We start from the raw sequence: 27,901 nt of genomic DNA on the forward strand, positions 1-27,901 counted from the left end.
CTTGAAAAGACTGCATAGATTTACTCATGTATTTGAGAACCAACACCCAAATATTAATATCTACATTTATTACTTTCGACTTGGACTCATATTTAAAATTATTGTTTTTTTTCCCCTCTGTCCATGACATATTGTAACATGGATTGCACGTTCTGTGGATCAGGAGACATAAAGTCCTATCTTTGTGCTCAGTTTCAGCTTCTGGGGAGGATGACATTCCATCCCTCTGAGGGCCCCCAGGAACGAGGCAAGAGATTTTTATATATCTTACATACACATTCTCTAACTTAGGTCAGGCCACACCAAATATCCCTCTGAATTTGGAAGCAATCTGACAAACTCTTTTCAGGACATGTGGTAACATACAATTAGACAGGAATTAAACCCTTTCTAAAAAAAGTCAGGATAGATCACAGTGTATCTGTTCCAATTCTAGTTTACAGTTCTGGTTACTTTACTAGAGCAGAACAACTAAAATGATCCAAGTGTATGAAATGGGCATGTCGGCCAAGAAGTTAATAATCCTCCATTTAGAAAGGTGAAAGACTAGGCTATATACCTGTGACTTTTAAAATTGTAAACCAGTTTATCAAATTCCAAGAAATTAAAGTTATCCCTTAAAGCTAAAAAAAGATAGAGAGGACGAGTAAATAACTGTGCACAGCAGTGTAACGTTATGGGACTCGCCTCAAAGGTGATTTGGAAGAAACACAACTTACAATAACTTTAGATGATAATGCCTTAATTTTATAGTTATTGAGGAACCTAAGCATGGTTTGAGGTACTATTACTATTTGGAGAATAATATCAAAGAAACCTGCTCTGCTTCCCATAACTCTGTTGATGTTGGTCTATCAGAGGTAGACATTGGGTTAAAATCATCCTAATTTTGACTCTGGAGTACAATCCGTATGGCCTTATGAACTTAATGAGACCCTGTAACATTCCGTAATCCACTTCGTTTTTAACATCAATACATGAACTAGGTCATGTTTGATGTACTTGTAGGTGGGTGAGTCTCCTGTTTTGAAGTGCTTTTAAGCTGAGACCTCACATTTGTTCTTTTTTGTTCTCTTATGGTGGAGAAATCCTTTAACACATTAGTCAAACTAAAGCTTTCCCTTTTAAATGATGAATAGTTTTATTTACTCTATAGATTACTAAGTATATAAATGCCAACACAATGTCATTGTTTACAGTAAGTAACAGGAGATAATTGTCTATAAATTGCTAAATATTAAGACTTACAGGATAAGTAAATCAGCACAATCCAAAATCCTTTGAAGCATGCTTATTCTTTTGTTCAGGTTTATTAAACTGCAAGACTATTCTAAAAAAAAAAAAAGAATATTCTAGTTGTGCTTTTATATTTTACAAGCTGATATTCTAATTGTTTTTCTAGAAAAAAAAACTCTACCACCCATTCATTTTTAATTATTTTTAAATATAAGAGATATTTACTAAATTTCTGTGTCAGATTCTTCTAAAGATATTAAGTTCATATTCACAGTAATCATTGTCCTAAGATAGCCATTATAATTATAATTATCAAAACAGTTTCATTCTATCAAATGGGGAGTTATTTACAAGAAGAATCGAAAAAAATGTCAGAACTTAAAAAAAAAACAGTTTTAAGGGGTCACTGCAGGTGATAAAGAAGTCAGAGAGCTTAGTCTAATTCTGACATGGCATAAAAATGTTGGATTTCTCTAGCTATGTGTCGATAATAACATGTATTGTTTAGGATGGCCCTGACTGCAAGTGACAGAAAACAAGTCAACTATCTTCAATAAGCAGAATTTAGTTCCAGGGTTGATTAGTTCAGCACCCCAATGGCATCATCAGGGGCCCAGCCTCTTTACATTTTTCTGTTTTGCTCTCCTCAAAGGTTTTATTTTATTTTCTCCGCCTTGCCCCTACGTGGTCTTGAGCTGGCTGCAGCAGCTCTAAGCATCCCACAACTCTGCCTAGGCTTGCCAAGGGAAAAGCACTTAATTTGGATCCGGTTTTAAGAGCAATGAAAACTTTCCTGAAAACCACCCAGAGCGTTTTCCTGCACATCTCTTTGACCAGAATTGTGTTCTGTGACCTTTCATAAACAGTCTTGGGACAGTTTAACACAGCACTCTCCAGTAGATCTTTCTTCAATGATGGAAATGTTCTGCCCTCTTCAGTGTGATGGCTACTGGCTTCATCTGGTTATTGAGCCCTTGAAATATGGCTGGTACAATTGGGGCCTGAATGTTTAATTCTATTTAATTTTAATTAATTAAAATTTAAATAGCCACATGTGGCTAGTGGCTACTGTATTGAACTTCATAGGTTACCCAGAGGTTGGTCTCCTGGCAACCTCTTCCCTCTGGAGTAAACCCTTCCCTCTAATACACAGAACTTGTGTACTCTAAGGTGTTTCGTATTGACTTTTGTTCACCCTAGAAAACTTTCCAGGATTGACAATTTTGTTTTCCTGTCCTTAGCTTATTAGTAGCTGTAATCAAGAGGCATCATGCTGAGGGGAGAGCTGCAGGAATATGGGAATCAATAGAGATGAGCAACAAAAAGTAAAAAAGGTGACAGTTACAGCTAACATTAGGTGGGAGAAGAGAAAAAAACCTAAGCTAACAAGCGAATAACTGATTTAATAATCTGGTGATCATTTGGTTTTTAGATTGATCTGTAGAGAAGACAGAGATACATAAGTAAAGCAATACAAAATTTATAAATATTTTAAAGAGATTTTCATGGGAAAAAGTATTAATATTTGGCTTGTGGAGGGATAAACTTCAGTGATTTGGACAGTATGTCCCATTTGTAAGTGATGCCAAACAGTAGAGTTATTTACTGGATATCTGTATTCATATACAAACAGTACATATGTATATACACGTACAAACATTCGAATATTCTATAGATAGATAAGATCTTTGGTCCACTTTGGTAATAGCAAAAGAATCCAGCGGTTCTTTAGAGTTTTTCTTATCTAAATCAAAGATTATCAATGTTATCATTTTGTTAAGGGTAATTTATCTTCCATCTTACTGTCTAATCGTATAGAAAAGTTATTTGTGTTAGTAAACGGATTAATTGCTTTTTTCCAACGTATTCTGTAACCTACATAGTGCTAGGGAAAAAAGCAAATGAAAATTATTCAATCAGCAACTTGTTTTTCTACATAATTGCCGAGGAATCAGTTTTTACAGACCTGTTTAGAGTATACCTTTAGGTAATACCTGGAATTGTTATACTTTATTTTTTAAAAATTCTATTTATAATTATACCTTTTTGTACCCTGTGATTTACATATTAAGGGAATTTAAACCAAAAAAAAGTTACAATTTTTAAAAAACTGACTTGTAAATTTAAATTATGGATGCTGAATACAGCTCTTCAATATCAGATAAGAAAATAAAAGAAAAATACTTAGCATATAGTGTTTAGGAACTTGGTAATTGAAGTATTTATTTCTTTAAATCTAAGGTATTCAGTATCTCTCCCAAGGCCAGTTGAGGCTAGGCCGCTTGAGGTTTTTTAGCCGCATTCATTTCTCCTAAATAAAAAATGCATCTAGATAACCATCATACATTACACTTACAGGCTAATAGAACCTAGCGCACTTTCCTGCCACTGGCTTTGAATCCTGGACTGCCACCAGGTGTCATGCTAGCATTTTAATTGAAGCTTAATAGACTTAATTAAATATTCTTGATCTGGTCAAGTTTAACTGTACTAAATTTATATCATGAAATGGGAGTATAGTGGAGAATTACCAAGTTAAGGGAAAAGGCTGTGAATAAGCTCTTCTTGTGAACTAGAAAGAAACAGCTGACTCAGGAGTATTTCTCCTCTGCCCAGCCCTAATCCCCTTGCCTCACATTGTTACCGTCCACCACAGTAAACTCACAGTAAAGCACATATTTGTGATCATGTGGCCGGCAATGAAATGAGACTTCCAAGGCCCTGCTTTTAAGTCAGTGTGGTAACACACACAGACCCACACACACGCACTCATACACACACTCTCACACTCAACCTGAACATTCAGTTTAAGGTGACTCTGACCATCACAGGAAGTTCAAAGTGTACATTTTTGAGTTTGGAGCAACAGCTTAAATAGTTTATAAGCTACCTAAGTAAAAATGCAGTTTCTGGCTATACTGTGTAGCTGTGTGGGAGGACTGGGCAGGCAGCCCCAGGACCTGCGCACCTGTCCCAGAACACCTCATGGCAGCCTTCCTAAAAGTGGATTACTCCGGATTTCTTGGCCAAATTTCTAGGCTGAAAGCCTTGGCTAATGCAGAGCCTCACTTCCTGTGTGGAACTTTGTCTACCTAATGCAGACCTAAACATACTGAAAGCTTTTCCCAGAAGGATTTCTGAGAGGCATTTTTGTGCTGACAATTAGTCACAGACCCCGTGTGGGCATTTTGCAGATGCCCCCTGTCCACTTATGCCAACATGTGGTGTACGTACTTGAGAAGTTTGTTCCATGGCTTCAGAAAAGATAATGAAGAAACAAAATGTTAAACAAATGCAGCATCTCCTGTTTGCCACGGAGGCGTTGATGAATGAGCTAATGCATGCAGAGTACAGGGCAAAGCAGCATACACAAGCCAGTTGTTATGTTTCAACACTTCTTAGACGAAATAACCCTACTGAGGATGAGAGTGGAGTAAAAGGCTTAAGTGGTAAAGCAAATAGGTTACTTTGTGCAGCACATTTAAATTTTAAAAGGCAGGAAATATTTTTAAAATATATATACGTTCTACATTTAAAACCTAACATTAAAAGAAATTTATACAAGTTGCAAGATAAAAGATTTATGGGTTAGTCCTGAGATTCTGATCTTCCCCTTGAAGTAGTATAGGTAGGTGAATTCAAGTAGATTTAAAGAAAATAAGAATAATGTTCTTCACACTACTTGGAAATGTAGATGTTTAGGTTAAAAATCATCTCAGTGAGAAAGAACACATTTTGTTCCTGGTTTTGGCACCCAGGAGCATAAGGTTGATTTAAAAATTCATAATCACCACTGTTGTAATTACATAATTATTTCTAGTAGACAAAATGGGGTAATTACCAAACCTGAGTTTTGGTAGCACCATTCACAATTTTATGCCTGAAAAATCCTATTCACCTCCCTAAATATCTCTATTTAGCCAAGCCACCTGATCATGGAAAATTAGATTGGAATTTGATTCTTTTCTTAAACAGTAAAACTTGTCTAAATTATTAATCTGCTTAATTTGTGCTTTCTTTTTAGTAGGGAAGTAAACAAGTAGATATTTGAAATTTGAAGTTAAACTTTGGGCGTAATAAGTGTGAGGATTTTATATGTCTTGTCAAGTGGAGTGGATTAAAATTGGAACATGAATGTTCCCTGAGATGTTGTGCTATGCGGCCTTATGTGCTTACCTTTTCCAAAGATTTTACCATGCTTCTGTTTATTCATGGATTGTAAAACCACACATGGGCTTTTTTGTTTCTACAGGTCTCTGCTTGGCTGTTCTTTCCCATATCTTCTGTGCCAGGTATTCCATGTTTGCAGCTAAACTTCTGACTCACATGATGGCAGCCAGCTTAGGTACACAGGTAGGAGAGCGCTGGGATTTCCCACTTTCATGTGATGTTCATGTTTCTTCTTCTGTGATCCTTGGGTTGAATGTATAAGTAAAGTTTAATCTCAATTTAGTTGAAATAAGCTTGTTTAAATTGTAGTGGAAGAGGATGGGGAAGGAGAGCAGTAAGAGGAAATGAGAGTGTCAGGTCTAAAAAGTGTATTTTGTGAACTTTCTACAGAGAAAGACCTTAGTGTCACCACTTACAAGAAAATAACTGCTGCTTATCTTGATGCATCATATTGTCAATTTATGTATTACTAATGTGTATATATGTTAAAATGAGCACATTTTAATTTAATCTGAATAATATATGCTCTGTTACAGATCCTTTATATGGAGGGCATTAAAATGATATATACTATTTATTTATTTATTTATTTATTTATTTATTTATTTATATTTGGCTGCATTGGGTCTTTGTTGCTGCGCACAGGCTTTCTCTAGTTGCGACGAGTGGGGACTACTCTTCGTTGCCCTGTGCGGGCTTCTCGTTGCGGTGGCTTCTCTTGTGGCGGAGCACGGGCTCTAGGTGTGCGGGCTTCAGTAGTTGTGGCACGGGGGCTCAGTAGTTGTGGCTTGCGGGCTCTAGAGCACAGGCTCAGTAGTTGTAGTGCACGGGCTTAGTTGCTCCGCGGCATGTGGGATCTTCCCGGACTAGGACTCGAACCCGTGTCCCCTTCATTGGCAGGTGGATTCTTAACCACTGCGCCACCAGGGAAGCCCAGAATGATATATACTTTAAGACATCTGGATAATATATTTTGCTTCATTTAATATTATAGAATACAGTTTGGTAGAACATTCTTTTTTGAAAAACCATTTCTATGGCAGAAGAAATAGTGTGAAAAACATTGAGTCATTCATTAACATGCGTTTTAAAGCATACAGTTTAAAGCCCGGAAGGCAGATCAAAAAGATGAAATTAAATGCCTTTTCTATCCATAAGGTATTCACAGTCTGGAACAGTAGATGTACATACAAGTAACTCTAATGCAGTGTAATTAGTGTGAACACAGACTATTTGTGAATATAGTTGAGGACTTAATATTTCTGCAAAGGTAAGGGAAGTCTTCACAGAGGAGGTGATATTTGGGGTGGGCTCAAATGAGAAATTCATGCAGTTTGTTGATTAGGAGTAAGATGGGCATAGACATCTATATAAGCAAACAGGAAAAAGCATAATCACTTCTACTTGAAGACTGTAATTACAGTTTCAACTGGAAGAATACACTATATAATGTTATTATTGAGAAAACTTTGTAAAATTGTTTTATAAAATTTCCTCTTTTCTGGGTAGATGGGTGCACATCTGAAGTGCAGAAAATGCTGGTGCCTGATTGCATGCTGGTGTATGCATGTGTTCAGTTTACGTAAATTTATTGTGCCGTCCTTACACTTAGGAGTTGCACGCATTTTAGAATGCTAATGGCATTCTATTGACCTCCAAACAGAACCTTTAAAAATAATACTAGAGGAGGAGCTGAAATATAAAATGGAAGATTATCTGGGACATTGGACTTCTCTTGCCTTTTTTGGTCCCAGGAGTGAAAATGACATGAGTAAGTTCCATAACTCTTTTTTAGGGAACAATGAAGTGCTGAATTCTAAGTAGAAGATCCCAGATTGTGCTTTTAAAGTACCTATGAACTATGAGAGGTAACAGCTGTTACCAAAGGGGGGCTTACATTGAGTTTGACAAGACTATTTATATTGCCTTGGTAGCTATCTTAGTTGTCTGATCTTGCCTTTGCTTCATGTATTTAAGATCTTAGAAAACCCGCCTTCCATAATTAGAGTTTACTTGGCTGTATTCACCACCCACTCTGGTGATTTTTTGGCAGCAGAATTTGTACAAGTCTTAATTATAGAACCATAGAATTACAGACAACTCTTCAGTGTCCTAGCAGACAAATTTGCTCATGTCTAGGGATGTAAAAAAAGACAGGATTTATATCTTGGGATACTGCCTTCAGATTCACATTATACTTAACATTAATTTTGGAGAAAATAGTCAAATCCATGTTATTCAGTATATTTTTAGAATAGATAAAGCAACGTGGCATGAAAAATCCTACAATGTATGACTTGTCACGTGACATAACTAAAAAGGAACTTCCGTAGTTTATTTTTGGCAGGAAGAATTGTTGATAGGTTGTGGATAGAAAGTACTGTTTGCTCAAAATGTTTTACCTATCTATTTTGATTTTTAAAAATACTCTCTAAATTAAAGAGAATAATTTTCTCCCTTAAAACCTTTTAGCAAAGCCTTTGAAAAATTCTTCGACTCTCCAAAAAAAGGAATGAAGCTGACTGCAGGAACTTGGGCCTACCCTTTCATTTATGAATTTTAAAATCACGTTTATATCTCCAGTTACAGAATCTTGCCAGTGGGGGGATTCCAGTTCCAGTCTTGGACCTCTCATTTGGGATCCTCCATCAACTATATGTTCACATTCTTACAGTTTGTTTCCTATAGAGAAGTCTTAAAAAATACAGTTTGGCCTGTGGGTCTTTGGCTAAAAGAGTAAAATTTCTCTAGCTGACCTCAAGTGTTTGAGTTGTGAATACTCTGCAGACAGGTCTGCCAAGACCATTTGGTTTTAAATCTTTATTGCTGGCCTAGGACTAAGTCGAATGGCTTTTGTGGAAAGGGGAAGAATGAAAACGTAATGGCCTCTGACTTCCTTTCAGGGCAGTGTGTCAGTGAGGGAAGCAGTCAGCATCAGGAAAATGTGATAGTCTGTATTTCTTGAAACATATATTGTATCTAATGTTCTTCCTTTAAAAGACAAAAGATTCTGCTTTAATTTAGAATTTATGTCATTCAAGCATCTTTGAGAACCACTGACTATAAGTTACCAGCAGGTGGCAGTAGAAGTTTTTTTTTTTTTTTTTTTTTTTTTTTGCAAAACTGGTTTTTAGTCTCTAGCAAAGATGGAGTTCAGTAGAGAACTTGAGATATTTTCACAGCACTTCTTGCACTGGGCTAGAGAGTGTTCTTCTGCAGCTTAGCAAATATGCATTTGTGATTTTCTACTTTTCTCTTTTTATCCCCTTTGTTCAGAATTGAACTAATGAGTCTGAAAGGCACTGTAAGAAAGCTTGGGCATCACTAGCTTGGACTATATCTTTCTGTCATTTATCATTTATAGTTAAATTCAGGGGTATAACATTATTTTCATTATATTTATGTTGTCCTAAGCTATAAGAAGTGTGTTGTTGGAGAAAAGTGTGTTTATTTAAATGTCACAGAAGTTTTAAGATAAGATCTGTGTTTTCAGTATTGTTTATTTTAAAAGTATGTATTTTTCTTCGGTGCCAAGTTAATGTTTCTCACTTATCTAAAAGAAAATGATTAAATGGCAAGAAATTGTGAGATCATTATCTTTAAATATGAAGGAGAAGAGAGCAAACAAATTTTCATTGCATTGGTGATATTTCTTGGAAAAACATCTAATTATATCTTAGGAATTTTTATCTTAGAATCACATTGCCAACCCATGTGTGCCCTGATAAGGCTGGTAAACAACTAGGACAAAGGACAAGTTTGCAGTTCAGGGTTCTCAGTTCTGGAGGTTCTGTCAGGAAAAGCAATTCTCCAAATCTAAAAAAAGAACAGAAGTTTCCTCATAGAAAGATGATAAGATAGAACTGCATTTACTCTGATTAATAAACTTAACCAGAGGGAAACGTTTGTTTGTTTGTTTTTTTCTCTGTTTTTTGTTTGCATGGCTTAAGCACATTTTTCTGAAACTGAAGAGCAAATTAGTCTAGAAAAAAATGTATGTACAAATACTCTCTGAATTCAGATGACACCGAATATCTGAGAATTTGAAATACTTAAATATGAATTTTGGGTAGCCGCTGGATGTATGGGAGTTTTAGCTTCCACAGGCCCTCTCCTTAAGAAGGGACAAGGAAATCGCCTTAAAATTCAGAGGACTGTTCTCTGGAATTTAGCAAAAAGTTGGACTGTCAGTGACGTGTCCAGTTTCCTCATTCTGTAATGCTTTGGGATGTCATCTTGCAATGTCATTTTGTTTCCCGAGTAGGATCCTGTGTAGATAACTCCTGCCAATAGATTCTGCTTTAATCTGCAATTTATGTTATTTTAGCTTTGATACGTATCTAGCATTTTTGAGACGCAGAATCATTGGCTGTACGTGAAGGAAGCCAGAAGCCAACTGTGACCTCTTCAGTACTGACTCCTTATGGCTACTCCAGGGTCTGGTTTCTCTCCTGGCAGCTTGCACTGTTGTGTTGAGTCTCTCAGCTCAGGAAAGTCATTGTGTGTGTAGGGTCTGAAAACATGTATCTTATAGGCATATCTTTGTGGATTGAAGCAGAGTCAGATAGAAATTGTAAAATGTTCATTACTCAGAACAGATTTTTCATTAGTTGGAAGTTTTAGTTAATTGCTTGTTAAGCAGGGTATCCTTTGTTATTTCTGCTTTTGTTATTTAAGAAAAAGGAATTTAAGAGTTTGAGTACAAGAATAAAAATTGGACCTTGCTTTGAGGATTGGGAAGCACGAAGGATCATTATTCAGTGAAACATTTATGATCATTTTTTAGTGTAGATGTAAATGGATTAGGAAAGTGTGTCCTAAAGTTGGATGTAGGCATCTTGTTAAAATTCAGATACTAAATCATTAAGTCTGGGTGGGTTTCTGGATCCCACTAGTTGAGAGATGAGGTTAGCTCTGTTAGGACCCAGATACATTTCTGGTTGTTGTTGCTGCTACTGCTGCTGTTGCTGTTATTGTTTTTATTATTACTATTATTATTATTACTAAACCCATAGTACTAACCTATTTTCTTTACTATAAAAATTATTTGTGGAAGAAATTCCATTAATTAAATTTTTACTTCATTTGAAGCGTCATTGCCTTGAAACCGCTTACAAACATTTATCTTTCCATCCTGAAGGGAAAACTTCGGCTACCGTTTCCTTCTGGCTTTCTTTTCTTCCTCCTGGGTTACTAAGAAAAGATCCTCAGACATGGGAACTAATGTAGGACTGAGAGTGCAGACCAGACTTTTATTTTGGTCTTTCTCATAGCATTTCACACTTGCAGAACTTCTCAGTATTGTATGTGGACGTAAACCACTAGAAAGAAGGTGTAACCAGCACCTCCACCACCATTTCTTCCCTATAAAGAGCTTGTAAGCGCCTCCACTTCAATAGTATTGAGTATGTAAGGCTTTTATTTTTTATACAAAAAATCGTTAGGTATTTAACTGTACCTTTCCTTCACATAGACATTAATTTGGTGAACATGAATAAAGAGCATTCTGCACACAGATATGAATATACATTTGAGTTGAACTTATTAAACTATTTGATTCTAGTTTAGTTATGTTTATTAATGTGGCCAAAATAGTATCACATTCATGACTATGAATGCCCATTCAATCATCCAGCGGTGAAATTAAAGCAAAAAAAAATTGAACAAACCCTACTTATCCCCCATCAGGATCATCATTCTTCTAGGAACTCACCGGCTTCCACCTTATCTACCATATGCACAGTATTGAGATTGTGCAACGGGAAATACCAGGCAAGATATGTACACGTGAAGCATGTAGATAACGGTCTGAAAATGAACCTTATGGTAAGAACCAAGTTGTATGTAGAAGAAAGTCTCCTCTTCTCTAGGATACTAGGTAGTATTGCATAAGCTGTGGGTGAGGGCCTTAGCTTGAAAAGACTCCACAGAGCAAGTGGAATCAGACTTGGTTGTTGAAAGATGGATAAGATTTGAAGAAATAGGATGTGGCGTATTCTAGGCAGGGGAAAAGAACAAGAATAAAGACCTGAAGGGAACCCTGGGAGTTCCACTTAGGTAAGACCTGCCCCTGGGCATAGGGAACTAGATAAGCCGATTGAAGGTGAGGTAGTTGTATATTGTCTGAGAATTGGTGGGAGTTACCAATGGAGTAGTCCGAAAGGGCACAATAAGAAAGGATTGTTCCAAAGGATTGATCTGGCAATTAGGGTTTAAATAAAAAATGGATTAAAGTAGAAGAATGCCTGGAATTCGGGAGATCGGTTTAGAGAGGCAGGGTGGGCAGCTTTTACCATCATCTGGTTATGCTGGGTCACAAGCGTGGACAGTGGTAGTGGCAATGAGAATTCAAAGGAAAGAAGAGGAACTAATAAAAAACACCCTGTTTTGCGCTATGAAAGTATTACTGAATTAGTTTTCTATTTAAATCAATACAAAGGTCACACTGTAAATTTTATTTTGTTTAATAAACGTATTAATAAACATTAATATAATACCTACTAAGCATTATATGAGGTTGGCACTAGTACTCTTCCTGTTTTACAATTGAGGAAACCGAGGCACAAAGAGTTTTAAGTTATTTGTCCTAGGTCATGTAGCGATACGTTACAGAACTGGAAATTGAACGTAAGCAGCCTTTAACCACTACGTATACTGCCTCATAAATCGTGAATTAATGAGATTTACTCTATCACCAAAGAGATAGATAGCCTTTTCTACTAAGTCATTTGACTTAAATAGAAAAGGCCAGAAGTTTTAATAGATGGAGGATACATGCAATTTTGGGCATTAGGAATTTAGAGTTCCCATAGCACATTTAAGCTAGTGATTTCAGTGTTAGCTAAATAAACAAGTGTTGACACTATAAAATAGTTTTTTGGGACAAGTTGAGGAGAGAACCTGATTATAGAATACATGTAACTGATGTCACAAGGGCTTGCCTTTATGGCACTGAACTGTGCCATGAAACATTTACATGTATTGCTTTATTCACTCCTTGTAACAACCAGATGAGGTGGTACTTTTATCATCCCTATTTTACAAATGGAAAGAATGGGACTAAGAGAAGTTCAGTTACCTGCCCTAACCTTCAGAGCTAGAATGTGGCAGCTGGAAGGGTCTGAACTCAAGTCCATCTGCTTCCAAAATCTGTGTGTTCTAAGACACTGTGCCGTGTGGAATGAGAAGGATCATTAGAAGCAGCTAACTAAAACATAGTTAAAGTTTCTGAGGCCAAGGAAGGAAAAAATGTTTCAAATGGAAGGATTTAGCATCAATGGGAGATTAGTCCTCCAGTTTGGCAAGAACAAAGTCGCTGGAAACCTTGGTGAGAGATGATGAAAATAAGACACAAAAGGTTAGGGAGTTCAGTTGATCGGGAGGGAATGGAAGGGCTCTTTCAGACCACACCTGAGAGAAGCTTGGCGGTGAAAGAAGGGACCTGTTGGGGCACAAGAAGCGGGAACAGCTATGGCGCCTCTGATATAAAAAGCTCGCTGAAGGGAAGCTGGACCCTGGGGCTACCAGCTACCACCCACCAAAGGGGTAGGTCTCCTCCTCTCCCATCCCACTCCCCCTCCCACATTGGTATTTTTCTTTTCTTGAAATAGAACTTTCTTTAGCAGTTTGATGAAAGGTTAATAGGAATTAGTAAATTTCTCTGTGATCCATGTTTTTATTTATACTTTTTGATTACTTTGACATTTTTTATGCCTAAGACAAGTAACTCCCTGCTTGTGTGCCTAACCTAATCATGTTATACCTAGGAGACGATTAAAGCTCTAGTTTGAGCTCTTTTTTTCCCCCCATTTCTTGAATCCAGATTTTCTTTGATGACCTTACATTTTTGGTATTATTATTATTGAATTTCACATAAACTTGCGATCAGTCATGAAGTAAATTTGTAGCTAGTGCTTATCAAATAATTTTATAATCCATTCCACAATCAAAAATATTAATATTATGCTATTCACAAGTATGTGCTTTGAGGGATTAAGATGATGTTGGTATTTAAATGGAGGAAAACTTGAAGAAATAGTATGTTTTATGTTTGCTTTCTTCTTAAGAACATATTTTCTTTATATATCAAAATTTTTTATTCTTAAAATCTTTTAATAATAAAATCCAGCTCCTTTTTTCCAGCAAGCTTTCAAAATTCAGCTCAACCGTAGATTCACTAAATTGAAAATAAGTGGACGCTGAAGATACAAAAATAGTATCATGGTCACACTACTGGGAAATTCAAACTTTCCCGAGTGCTGAAGTGGCAAAGCAACAGAAAGAGTGAGTAATATTCTGAATGAGGCTACAGTGACATTATCATGTTTGCAACATAGCTTTTGTTACTAGGAAAAATTGTGAAGCAAATCCAGACTTTACCAGAAAATACCAGTTTGGAATCTTCTGTTACAGCCTCAAAAATATAAACTATCCTTGACTTTTAAAAGTCTTCTTTTGATCTCCCTAAGTAAGGAAAATCGGCATCTGAGAAAAAATGTTTTTATGAATGTTTAATGATAGCTCTAAAGAACTTTAAGTAACAAATATGGAGTGTAGGAGGAAGAGTCCCATTTTTGGAATTAGAGGACCAAATGGGGGAATATCTCTGAGCTGCAATCGGAAAATCATTGGAAAAATAATAAGAATGCCTGCCTTGCAGAGTAGTTAACAGGATAATAGGTCATGTTCAAAAATCTTGAAACACAAGGCCTGGGGAACAAACGAGGGGCAAAGGCGGAGGGTAAGGATGATTCCTGCTGCCACACAGCACTGCAGAGGCCCGTTGGGTTCTGCTCTGAGTCCAGCGCTTCCTAATGCCCTCTGGAGAACTGAGCCTGCTTTTCTCTTCTGGAGGTTTTCTTAAATCAACAGCAAGGGCGATGAAAGTTTCTTTAGCCCCGCCGTTTTTAAATAATCGGCTCTATCATGCCTATTATCACACCTCTCACTATACTCTCCCAGAAGGGTGTTTATGTTGGTCTGCATTATCTTTAGACACTGTATTAATTTTTGCTTTGTTTATATTTTTCAAATGTGATTTTTTCCTCCTAATCTTAAGTATCTTCTAAGTGTTGTGTCATTATTGTTTGTGTTGCATTGTTAGAACCTTAAGAACGGTAGAGATGTAGATAGATATTTGAAAAAAAAACTGCATGTGTGTCTGTGTGTATATTGTTTGACCTTGGGAATGTGGATGTGTGTACATTTGAAATTTGCAATAAGCATTTAAAAAAATTTTATAGAAGTATAGTTGATTTACAATGTTGTGTTAATTTCTGCTGTACAGCAGAGTGACTCAGTTATACATATATTCTTTTTCATATTCTTTTCCATTATGGTTTATCACAGGATATTTTTATTTTAACATCTTTATTGGAGTATAATTGCTTTACAATGTTGTGTTAGTTTCTGCTTTATAACAAAGTGAATCAGCTATACATATACATATATCCCCATATCTCCTCCCTCTTGCGTCTCCCTCCCACCCTCCCTATCCCACCCCTCTAGGTGGACACAAAGCACCGAACTGATCTCCCTGTGCTATGCAGCTGCTTCCCACTAGCTATCTATTTTACATTTGGTAGTATATATATGTCAATGCCACTCTCTCACTTCGTCCCAGCTTACCCTTCCCCCTCCTCGTGTCCTCAAGTCCATTCTCTACGTCTGCGTCTTTATTCCTGTCCTGACCCTAGGTTCTTCAGAACCATTTTTTTTTTTTAGATTCCATATATATGTGTTAGCGTACGGTATTTGTTTTCCTCTTTCTGACTTACTTCACTCTGTATGACAGTCTCTAGGTCCATCCACTTCACTACCAATAACTCAGTTTCGTTTCTTTTTATGGCTGAGTAATCTTTATCACAGGGTATTGAATATAGTTCCCTGTGCTATACAGTAGGACCTTCTTGTTTATCCATGCTATATATAGTAGTTTGCATCTGCTAACCCCAAACCCCCAATCCTTCCCTCCCCCCCACCCCCCGACAACCACACGTCTGTTCTCTGTGTCTGTGAGGCTGTTTCTCTTTTGTAGATGTGTTCATTTGTGCCGTATTTTAGATTCCACATATAGGTGATATCATATGGTATTTGTCTTTCTCCTTCTGACTTATTTCGCTTAGTATGGTAATCTCTAAGTTCATCCATGTTGCTGAAGGTGGCATTATTTCATTCTTTTCTATGGCTGAGTAATATTCCATTGTGTGTGTATGTGTGTGTGTGTGTGTGTGTATCTATCTAGATAGGTAGATACACACACACACACACACACACACCATATCTTCTTTATCCATTCATCTTTCAATGGACATTTAGGTTGTTTCCATGTTTTGTCTATTGTAAATAGTGCTGCTATGAACATAGGGGTGCATACATCTTTTCCAATTATAGTTTTGTCTGGGTATATGCCCAGAAGTGGGATTGCTGGATCATATGGCAACTCTGTTTTTAGTTTTTTTTCAAGGAACCTCCATGCTGTTTTCCATAATGGCTGCACCAGTTTACATTCCCACCAACAGTGTAAGAGGGTTCCCTTTTCTCCATACTGTCTCCAACATTTATTATTTTTAGACTTTTTTAATAATGGCCATTCTGACTGTTGTGAGGTGGTACCTCTCTGTAGTTTTGAATTGCATTTCTCTAATAATAGCGATGATGAGCATCTTTTCATGTGCCTATTGGCCATCTGTATGTCTTCTTTGGAGAAATGTTTATTTGGATCTTCTGCCCATTTTTTGATTGGGTTTTTTTTTGGTTTTTTGTTTTGTTTTTTGATATTGAGTTATATAAGCCATTTGTATATTTTGGAAATTAAGCCCTTGTTGGTTGCATCATTTGCAAATATTTTCTCCCAGTCCTTAGGTTGTCTTTTCATTTTGTTTATGGTTTCCTTTGCTGTACAGAAGCTTATAAGTTTGATTAGGTCCCATTTACTTATTTTTGGTTTTATTTCTATTGGGAATAGGCATATTTTTAACAGAGGGACACTATATTTAACGAAATAGTACTGCTAAGGACTACCGTAAGCGCTTGATCTGTGTAATTCCATGTAATCCTTATGACACCCTGTGAGACCGTCAGTATTTTTATGATTGCCTCTGCATTGCACATGAAATATCTGAGACCCCAAAAGGTTACATTACTTGCCCCAGGCCCAATGCCCCATCTCTGTCTGCGAAAGACACCTCAGAACCCCTCAATGGTGCCTTTCCCCTCCACTTCCATGGAGCATAACAGCATGGTCCCCTGCAGACAGTTAAAAAAAAAAGCCTTGTTGAGATAGAATTCACATGCCATACATTTCACCCATTGAAAGTGTACAATTCAGTGGCTTTTAGTATATTCACCGAGTTGTGTACCCATTTCCACAATCAGTTTTATTTTTGTAGCTTTATTGAAGTATAGTTAACGTTTGCTACTAGAGTAATCGTGTTAGTAGGCCTCTCTTTAATCTTTTTAGCTCCTCAACATCTTGCTTCCTTTTGTGGCTCTTTTCAATGACTGGCCCTCACCAAATTGGTTTTTATGTTTCCATATACATCTGTAAGTCCCAGGAAGCTGTGCCTGAGTTTTAGCTGCTTGCTCTACCTACAGTGTCTTACACTTAATTGCCTATCTGCCTAACCGAGCTTTAAGTTCCTGAGCAAAGAGACTATTCTTTTTTTACATCATATACTATGCCAAAAGGTGTATAAGAGGGCCAAAATAACAGCAGTTATACAAGTAAAGTAGCGTTTTCTATCGGCTTGTTAGTTGTGTGAGTCCAGAACCACCTTTCTGGCAGAGCCCCATTTGGATCCCATCTCCCAGGAACGTGTACTCTGTGTTCTGCCAGGGATGAGGAGGAACTTGGTTTCAGGCACTATGCTTTGGTTGTAAGCATGAATGTTATTGCCAAGTTGAAAAAGTTACATGTCACATATCAACAACCAAGTGCATTTCCTGGCCAGGTTTCATGTGCAGAAGATGGCATGTGCAAATGATTTTATGGGCCTGGAAACGGAGAAATTCCACAGCAACCCCAGACCTCACCTCTAAGCCGCACCCCAACTCAATTTATGCCCTTGGATCCTTCTGGAATACAGAAATCAAAGTTAAATGAAAGTCAGCTTCTGAATTGATATTCTCAATTTTTGCATGTTTTAAAACTTTTTTAGTATGGATATACTTTGAAAAATATGTATAGGATTAACCATATTTGGAAATTAAATGCATTTTATCTCTCTTCTTCCAGAGGATATCTCAATTGTATCTTTTTCTGTCAATCTTTACCTTTATCATACTCATCTAAGCCGTCTCTCTTTTATAGTAGTGTCCAAATTATTACCCACGGTTTTGCTCTGGCACCTTTCTTTATAATCTGTTCTCTTCTCAGCAGCCACAGTAGTCCTTTGCAAGACTAAATCAGCTCAAGTCACTCTCCCACCTAAAATCCTTCAGTGACTTCCTACTGCACTGAAAGAGAAACTTCTGACCTGCATCCAACAGACCATGAGGATCACCCCTGCCTACACTGATCTCACCTCCTCCCATCTCCACCCGTTCACCCAGCACCAGTGACAGTGGACTCTTTCCAGGGCCTGAAACATGCCACCTCCTTCTTGTCTTGGGTCCTGGGTTCCAGTTAGTCTCTAACCCTGGAAAGTCCTACACTAGTGCTTTGCTCATTCATGTATTCATTCATCCATCCTTCATTCACACTCAGCTCCCATAACATCACCTCAGAACAGCCTCCCTGAGTAGCTCTCCCGCCCCACAATATCGCATCCTCATTATGTGTGCTTTATATTATATATCGGTATCTGAATCCTCTTGTTCATTTGTTGTATTCATTCCCCTTCCTCACTCCCTACTCCCCTTCTCCTAGAAGGTAAACTCCATTAGATCAGGACTCCACTGTCTTGCTCATTGCTGTGTTTCTAGCACTCATAAAAAACTTTTTGGCACGTACTAGATTTCCAATAAAAACTAGTTAGAATAACAGAACAAACAGTGAGGTGAAAGGAAATTGTAGGCTTGCTCCTAATGAACGTCTTCAATTTAAAACTAACCTATCACCATTTTCTCATGAAAATAAACTTCCTGTATTCTCAATTCCTTAAAAAAAGTCAGAATTTAAAAAAAAGATTATTCATATTCTTAAAGAATTGTAATGTTGTAGTGATCTACAACTTATAAATAAATTGTATTATAAATTTTGGTTTATAATTTAAATGTGTTCAATTCCCAATTAGTTTTTCCCCCAAAAGTAGTTGTAAAGAGAAGATAAGATCCCAAGCCAGCCACTAAAGCCCTTTAACTCTTAATCTGGCTATTGTGGGTTCTATTAGTAATTTTTCTTCATGTAAAACGCATTTCGATGTCTGGTGGGGAACTTCAAGAAAATCCTTCCTCCTTCCACAGCCTCTGTTACCTGGGTCGCCTTCCTTCAGAATTCCATAGAAGCAGACATGACGGCTCAGAATGGGGCGGGGAGAGGGGAGAGGAAACTCGAGGGGAAAGGCAGACTTCTTGAAACCAGCTTCCTGAGTTTTGGGTGGGTGCTTGTGCAAGTGAGTTGGATAGCAAATGTGAAGGTTCTCTGGAGCTTGGGGACATAGTGTCAGGATAGAGAATTGGCTCATAAAGTAGCTTTATTAACTTCTTATTGAGAAGCAACGTTAGAGATGAGAGACCCGCCACTGGAGTACACAGAAAAAGTTTTTCAATATCCCACAGTAAAATTTCTATATCCCATAGGAATAACATTTTGTGTTAAGATTGAGTGTAGACACTCAAGATAGATAATAACTAATTATAATAGCTACTTCTGATAAATAGTTACCTAGTAAATGTCTGTAGTGCCAAAGTAATTAAAATGGGCTGTTAAAAATAAGGATATAAGTAACAAGGTTGTCATATTGGTAGTGTGTTGGAATTAGGGCTGGGATGAAATACTCCAACATACTGTAATATGTCTACACATAATGAACAATCCTGCCTTGTTTAGAGTCATGATGAAACCAATGTTAGTTTCTGAGCTTATTGTATATATCTAATACAACATCCCCAAAGCCTTTGAACTTATGAGTAAAGCATTCATTACAATGCCTGGTATTACAAGTGAGTTAATGAGACATAACAGTCACAAAACCCCATTCCTTCCCCCCAAAAAATATTGTAAAAAATTAGAGACTTTGCCTTTAAGGAGTACAGTTTTGTACCTTGGAAATCTTTAATTAAAAAAGTAAAAGTATTGGTTAAGTTTCTTTGCCTCTTTGAATCTGCCTAGAAAAGTGTTCAATAAATATTTGTTTTAGAAGGGCAATATAAGCATGTTAAATTATATAAATAGAGGCGTGTAGGTATTGCTTACACAGTTTCTTCACTCCACAGAGGTACAAAGGCCAGAGGAGTTTAAGAGATTAACCCCAGGAAGACAGTGTAGCTGGAGTGCTGGAGTTAGCTCAGGTCATGGTCATTACTATTGTTAACTCACTAGGTGCTTGTGAGACTCCATAAAAAATGGTCTTATATTGTGCAAACAGTCCTTACTTGAGCAGCTTTCATCTCTAAGGATTAGGGATTGCTCTGAAAATGTTTGTCAGGGTAATTATTGAAGGCTCTTGTGTGAATGTAGACCAGTCAAATGAGGACAGGGAGGTCTGTCTACTACCTTGTGTTTGAGTCTAAATCAGAGCAGCAGAAAAATACATTTATTCTGTAGGTAACAAAAAGACCTTTTCTGAAGTTTTTGTGGAAACCCAATTTAAATTTATCTCCTTGTACAGCCACCATTCATTGTTCCCATTCTGCAAATATTGTCGTATATAATATATCAAGCTCTTTGGTAGGAACTGCAGACATAAAGATAAATAAAACATAGTTTACACCCTGGTGCATTTATAGTCTACTGCAAAGGGGATAAACATGTAAATAAATGAATGCAATAGAGTTTGATAGGCAGTCTGTACAGCATACAGTGGGAACCAAAAAAAGGGGAGTTTTAAATTCTATCCAGGATGAGGGGTGGCGTCAGGAAAATCTTTATAGTGGTAAGAGTGCTAAAGCTGTCTTGAAAGATGAGAAAGTCTTTACCAGGTAGACTCTACATATAATTAAAATACAGACTTTAGTAAAGGCAGAGGAATGGGCGGTGTCTGGCAGGATTGCTCTACATTGGATTATATTCTGTTTATTTCGCAAGGCTTTTGGGATGTTTCCGCTGGTTAAGGGTTGATGGTGACAGAAGGAGAATTACTTCTGCTGCAGACCTGGAAGAGATGGAGAGTAGTCTCCAGACCTGAGCAGAACTGATATTTGGGGAAGAAACAGGAATGAGAATTTCTTATAGGTTTTTCTAGGATAAAAACTTGGATGCCACAGATATATTTTTGTGTCTCATGAGCATTTTACTTAGAAGTGTGTTAACTGGTCTCACCTGAAAAGGCTAACATATCCAATTCTATACCACAGATCATAAAAAAATCAGAAGTCTCTATTCTGTAAAGTGTCAGTAGAAGTTCAGATGGTTTTTTTTTGGTCGTTTATTAATGCATGAGGTAATATGTTTTAGAAATCGAAGCATTCATTATGCATGGCGATAAAAAGCTATTTCATATTTTAAAGAATAATTCCTCAGAACAATTCTAATGAACTCTTTGTTGTTAGCTTTGGTGAAGAAATAGGAAAAAGCTGATCAGGTATAAAGTATTTTTCAATGTTATTTCAAATATAATCTGCAATCATATGTTAAAGACCCATAAAGGCCTAAATCAATATAGTCATATATATTGCAATATTTAAACTTATTTAAAAATATTAATACAACACTACATTTTATATGCCCTTTAAGTAAGCCCTAGGGACAAAATTCCAGAAAAAGGCTACAGTGAAATTGTGATAACTCCAACTGTATAACAGTAGGAAATACATCCTGTGTATATTTTCTGTGATACTACCCTTTGTGAATTTACTATTGAATTCATATTCTTGAGGTAAAGATAGAATTCAGAGCATAGAGAAATGCAGTGAAAATACCACAGGAAAGTATTTGTGTTGTTGTTTAAAATTCAGCATGTGTAAAGTTATCAACAGGCTTGAGAACAACAATATAAGCATTTTTTTCCTAAATAGAAGCTAGTCTGAGAGAATAGACTTCCGTCAGAAGTGGCTGCTGTTAGGGAGAGGGGAAGCTGAATTCAAATAGCTTTGTGAGAAACTAGAAAAGAGGAAGCAATTCAGCTTCACAATCAGTCCCTGACATTTGACTTACTCTCTTCGGAGTTTACAAGTAGCTGACAAGTTACATATAACGCACTCTGCCTAATCCTGGGCGGCCTCTCTTCCAGCTGATGTCTGCGTCAGTGGTGGCCATGAGAGAGGAAACAACTTGAAGAAAAGATTGTTTACCACTTCGGTGTAACATGAAATTTAGAAGGAAGTGGTTTAGCGCACCCTTGGAATACTGCTTTGTATAAATCTAAAAGATGTACTTAGCATCCAGTCCTAAACGATAATTAGGATCTCATTCTGAAGGGCACCTTCTTACTACTTCTTCGGGGGTAACTACAAAAAGTCAAAGACATACTTTTAATAAATACCTCTTATCTTTATAGTCATTTATAAATTCTGCATGAGATTAAACAAATAATCAAACTGACTAACAAACACCAAAGTAGTCACAGTCGTGTCCTCAAGAAGATTGTAATCTAAGAAGTACTGGGGCCACTTATACAGATATGGAGCAAGAGAAAATAAGGAGAGCATGAAATCAGCTACATGAATGTGGTGTAGCTGACACACATTCTTTGTTGCTGCACATTTATACTTTTTCCTACTTAGAGATGATAATTTACTTGAGGGTAAGGACTCCAACCACATTTGTTTGTTACATCTCTTTCGGTGGACAGACTGGAACAGATGGGAAAGAAACCATTGACCAGTTGCATGTGAGTAATTCTTTCCCTGGAATAAGCCTGCTTCAGCTTTCAAGGGGAGAATGGCTTGGGGAAGGTGTTGTAGAAATAAGGTCACAGACTCAAACTTGTTTGAAAGGAGGCTTTTGCTGCTGTTCTCCCAGTCTGCAAGCAGGAGGAAGGGAAGGGAGCACCCACCAGCAAAAGCAGGGTGAGGACTCCAAATTCACTTCCATAGTTCACAACGCAGGAGTGGAACCCAAGATTCCCTGCCCCCACTATCTTTCCAGAAATCATTTTGAGAGCGACAGGAAAGATGGGTCTTACACTCACAAGTAAGCCCACTTCACATATGCATCTGAAGGGCAATACATGTGCACATTTTGAAAACAAGACAACTATCACTGAACAAGATGAGATATAAATTTGAAAGGAGATTTGAAAGAAAAGAACAGTTTTCATTCAGATAAATAAATAAGGTATGACATTGTGGGAGTAAAACAATTAAGATACTTTGTTAGTTTAGGCTAAAAAAATTTTTTTTAACTTTTAAAATATGTGATACATGGATCTTTTGATTGTGGAAGATCTGATTCCCCTCATCAAAGGAAGTGTGGCCTTTCCCCCAATTCCTTTCAAGGTTTAGCCTTGTTTCTTGAAGTTTCTATTTTATTTTTCATTGTGCTGCTTTGAGTTGTTTGCTTTTTTCCCTTCATTTTCCTAAATGGTAAGTGACATATATTTAATTTTAAATTTTAATTCAGTTAAAATAAATTATTTTAAGAGTCTGTGTTCAGGATTTTTTCCATTTTATTTATATAACTTTTAGAGAGGTGATGGCATTGTTAATAATATTCTTTTTGAGCTCCTGGTATAATCCAGAGACTTTTAAGTATGGCTACTTCATTCTGTTCTCACAATAGTGCTCTCAGTAGGCATTATCATCTTCACTTTATAGCCGAGACTTAGTTTAAGGCTCACAAAATACAATTAAATTTGCCCAAGATACCACAACTATGAAGCAGGACTAAGATTTTAACCCATGTGTGTCTGATCCTCTTTTATCCACTAAACTACCCAAAAATGTGTATATGCACATATATGTCACAAGTACATGAATGTGTGTCATATAGAGCAGTACTTTTCCCTTTTCTTGGAAATTACTGAAGGCTTTAGCCAGGTAGATGAAATTGGAATAGTCAGAGTTAGAAGGTGACTTTCAGTGGGAAGAAAGCATTTTGAGTAAAGAAAGCAGCATCGGTGACACCTTGGGTCTTTGAATGAGGGTGTCAAGGGAAAAGCTTGGAAAGGCAGATCCAGATGAGCTTATGGGAGACCTTGAAAGCTCGATTTTCCAGACATCGGAAGGGTGTTGGTTAGAGAACTGACATGGTCAGAAGGTCCCGGAGCTGCCTCTCAGCTCAGCTTCTTTGGGCATATAGAGTTACTGACTTCACACCAACAGTTCCTTGGCTCTCAGCAGTGGCAGTCACCATCCCAGTATGTCAGTTTTCTGGAGACTGGTGTTGCTGTGTTACGATATGGTAGTAATCTCAAATTTCCCATTGTTTTGTAGTCTCTTACCCTTATAAGTGAGCTTGCACTGAGCAGTGGACAGAGTTTAGCAAGGACCTTTTCTGATCAATGACTGCTCTATAAACCCCATGGCTCTAACTTGGCCACTTAGAGTTCTGACATCCCCTGCTATCACTCTTTGGGGAAACTTAAACTCTGTCTGCTTGGTGATGCATCCTTTTCTTCATAGCTGGATGATGTTTGGAGCTGCTTTTTAGCCAAATCGGACTCTGAGGGTGAATACCGATGTGAAGAATTTTGTTGTACATTTCATCCCTAGTTGATAATTGATGGAATATTTTGTATTTCTTGGATCCTATCTCAGTCCATTGCCAAGAAACTGCTGGATTCCACCTGTGCAATTTTTAAAAAGAAAATTAAACAATGCGTTCCAGGAAGGGTTCACATTTGCTCATTATTTCTGGCTTAATCAAGTTAAGGAGAAAGAATAAAAAATAGTTAAGACCAGAGCACCCATAACTAGTGTTGCCGGAAATTATGACTCTGTTACTTTGACATTTTGTGTGTATGTGGCAAAGGGGTCTAATTATTGGGCTGTTAATAATATTATTTAGGTACTCATTAAATGTGCTACCATTTAATAGACTTGTCTCATCACAAACCTTCATTAAAAGTCTTAGAAAGTTTTTTTTTTAAATCTTGTATTTTTCCAAAAAATTCAAGTCATTGGACATGCTCAAGAGAGGTGGACCTTGGCCAGTGGGTCACGGTAAAGGACAAAGATTGGGTATTGTGTGTGAAGGATGCTCAAAATTTGTAGTATTTCATAGATGTTCCTGCAGTATTAATGCAAATTGTGGAAAACAAAATCTGGAACATGATTAGTGATTGGAAAGAAGAGATAACAAGAATAAAATTTGGGGGGGATTTCATCTTTAACATTTGACTATAAGCTAACTTTTACTGAGAATTAAGTCAATGGAAAAACTTCTAAAATTCATCTTTGGGAGAAAATTGCAGATTTTCTCATAGGCGTAAAACAATTAACTTTTCCATTAATATGTTCGCTTCCAAACAGAAAGCTATTTCTGGATTTTAAAATTGAATTTGATATTTTGATTTAGTGTAATTATTTTAAAAGAAATATTTTTCTCATTTCTGAAAGCAGTTTTACAAAGCTCTTCAGTGCTTCTTTGTGTGTCTTTCTCATTCATTTTGGAGGTGAGGATAGGAAATAATATTGAATACTCTGTTGAGAAACAGGTATTTTATCTTTTTGAAATCCCCATTTTACAGGTGTGGAGACAGACTTACCCACAGTCACCTGCCTAAGTAACTGAGGAAGCTGTGAATATAACTTGTATCTGGCTCATTTCAAAGCCTATTTTTTTTTCTATTACACATATAACTGTATATATATTTTTCGCGACAGACTTTTAACAACTTCTGTATTATTTATCATTTAAAAATTTCAAGAAAGCTATTGTTCTGCTTGGGAAAACACCACCTGTGCCCAGACAGGCCTTTGGACGCACTCACCACTTACCTGTTTAGACATGATCAATTGCTCACTGTGTTCGCATTTCACATCTAGAAAATAAATGCCTTTCCTTTTTCTAAAGAAACTTGTATATATGGATCAAGTTCATGGAAGATGAGAGACAACATCCAAAAATACACAGATGTTTTTAATCAATAAGTACCTAAATATATGACAAATAATTTTTACTGTGTACAGAATTGTGATTTGAAAATTCTAAAGATTCTATTAATGTCCTTAGAATCATGTTGAATTAAAAAGTCTTACTTTAAAAAATGTCTGTGACCATATTATATATTATTCTATTTGTAATTAGAGATATGTAAATTAGATTTTTTTTGGTAGTAATATTTCTATGAAAATAGCAGTGCAGTAAGAAAAAATTCCATCTCCACTTTGAAGGTTCAGAGAGCCTTCAAAGGTTAGTGGATATGTCCCTAACACTACTGTTTGCCTTAATTATCTCTGAATTCATTTTGTTTGTTCAACAATATGATTTTAAAGAATCATGATTCTTTCTAAAATATTTTCAGATGAACCCTAATAGATTTTTAGTAGTAGAGATATTATACTAAAAATTACATATTCATCTTTGGGTACCAGAAAGAAGGCCATATCTTGCTTTGTCTTCTAGACCAGCTGCACAGTATTTCAGGCCTTGAAGAAAAGAGGCAGCAAATATGTGTTGATTCTTAAATAGCTATCTGGCTTTTTTCCCTCTTTTTCATATTATTTCAATAAGTATAAAGTCCAATATTGAGTTATATAGAAAATGATGGTCTGCAAATCCCTAGTTAGTACTTTGAACATTTCATTTTAATTAATGATTTCCTTACCAACTGGTCCTTTTTATGATACATAGTTCCCTTTCACAGCTTCCAGATTTAACTGGGAGAAATATTTGTCCCTTGGCAACCTAGGAATCACACTCCTAGAATAAAAATACTTTTCATGCACTTTAATGTCACTGGTTTTAGCTAAGTGGTTTTGATAAAGATTTTATGGACCTAAACTAAGATTTCTCAACCTCTGCATTATTGACATCTGGGCCAGAAAATTTGTTGTGAGGGACTATCCTGTGCATCGTAGAATGTTTAGCACCATCCCTGGCCCCTACCCACTAAATGCCAGTAGCACCCTGCCACCCAACTGTGATAACTAAAAATGTCTTCAGGCATTATCAAATGTCTCCTGGAGACCAAAATTGCCTCTAGTTGAGAGCCAGTACTCTAGGCAACCAATCTATTCCTTTTATCATGTTTATCTACATGCTTTATGAAATGTATCCTGTTGTTTTTATTTTTTCTTCCAGTTTTATTGAGACATAATTGACATACAGCACTGTATAAATTGAAGGTGTATACCAAAATGATTTGACTTACATACTTCATGAAGTGATTAGCACAGAAAGTTTAGTGAACATCCATCATTTCATATAGACACAAAATAAAAGATAGAAAGAATTTTTTCCTTGTGATGAGAACTCTTAGAATTTACTCACTTAGTAACTTTCATATATAACATACAGCAATTTTAATTGTATTAATCATGTTGTACATTACATCTCTTGTACTTATTTATCTTATAACTGGAAGTCTGCACCCTTTTTTTTTTTTTTTAATTTTTTTGGCCACACCGCATAGCATGTGGGATCTTAGTTCCCTGACCAGGGATCAAACCTGCGCTCTCTGCGTTGGAAGCGTGGAGTCTTAACCACTGGACCGCCAGGGAGGTCCCAAGTTTGCACCTTTTGACTGCCTTCATCTAATTCCCCCTACTCCCACCTCTGGTAACCACAAATCTGATCTCTTTTCCTATGAGTTTTTTTGTTGGTTGGTTGGTTGGTTGGTTGGTTTTTGAAGAATAATTGAACTAGAACACTATGGCAGTTCCTGGTGTACAATATAGTGATTTGATATTTCTATACATTTCAAAAAGATCACCACAGTAACTCAAGTTACCATCTGTCACTATACAAAGATACTACATAATTATTGACTATATTCTCACTGTACACTACATACCTGTCACTCATTTATTTTGTAACTGGAAGTTTGTACCTCTTAATCTCCCTCACCTATTTCTTTCTCCCCCACCCCACCTACCCTTCCCTCTAACAACCTCCTGTTTGTTCTCTGTATCTATGACTCTGTTTATGTTCTGTTATGATTGTTCATTTGTTTTTTATATTCCACATACAAGTGAAATCATACAGTCTTTGTTTTTTGTTTTTTTTTTAAACTTTTAATGGGAAAATTGACATAGCTTTTTTATTTATTTATTTATTTAATTTATTTATTTTTTGGCTGTGTTGGGTCTTCGTTTCTGTGCAGGGGCTTTCTCCAGTTGCGGCAAGCAGAGACCACTCTTCATCACGGTGCGCGGGCCTCTCACTGTCGCGGCCTCTCCCGTTGCGGAGCACAGGCTCCAGACGCGCAGGCTCAGTAGTTGTGGCTCACGGGCCTAGCCGCTCCGCGGCATGTGGAATCCTCCCAGACTGGGGCACGGACCCGTGTCCCCT

The 27,901-nt window shown here is 36.9% G+C and overlaps 1 protein-coding gene across 1 annotated transcript in view; it reads left to right on the forward strand.

Annotated features, from left to right (window-relative positions):
• ADGRV1 (adhesion G protein-coupled receptor V1) overlaps nucleotides 1-27,901 on the forward strand; it is a 566,898-nt gene that overhangs the window by 264,362 nt on the left and 274,635 nt on the right. Inside the window, exon 84 of the mRNA XM_082378598.1 lies at nucleotides 5,489-5,589. Coding sequence (XP_082234724.1) covers nucleotides 5,489-5,589 — 101 coding nt within the window. The remainder of the gene's footprint in view (nucleotides 1-5,488; nucleotides 5,590-27,901) is intronic.

Source organism: Balaenoptera borealis, assembly GCF_965194805.1.
Source record: "Balaenoptera borealis genome assembly, chromosome: 2".
In the NCBI taxonomy this organism is placed as follows: Eukaryota; Metazoa; Chordata; class Mammalia; order Artiodactyla; family Balaenopteridae; genus Balaenoptera; species Balaenoptera borealis.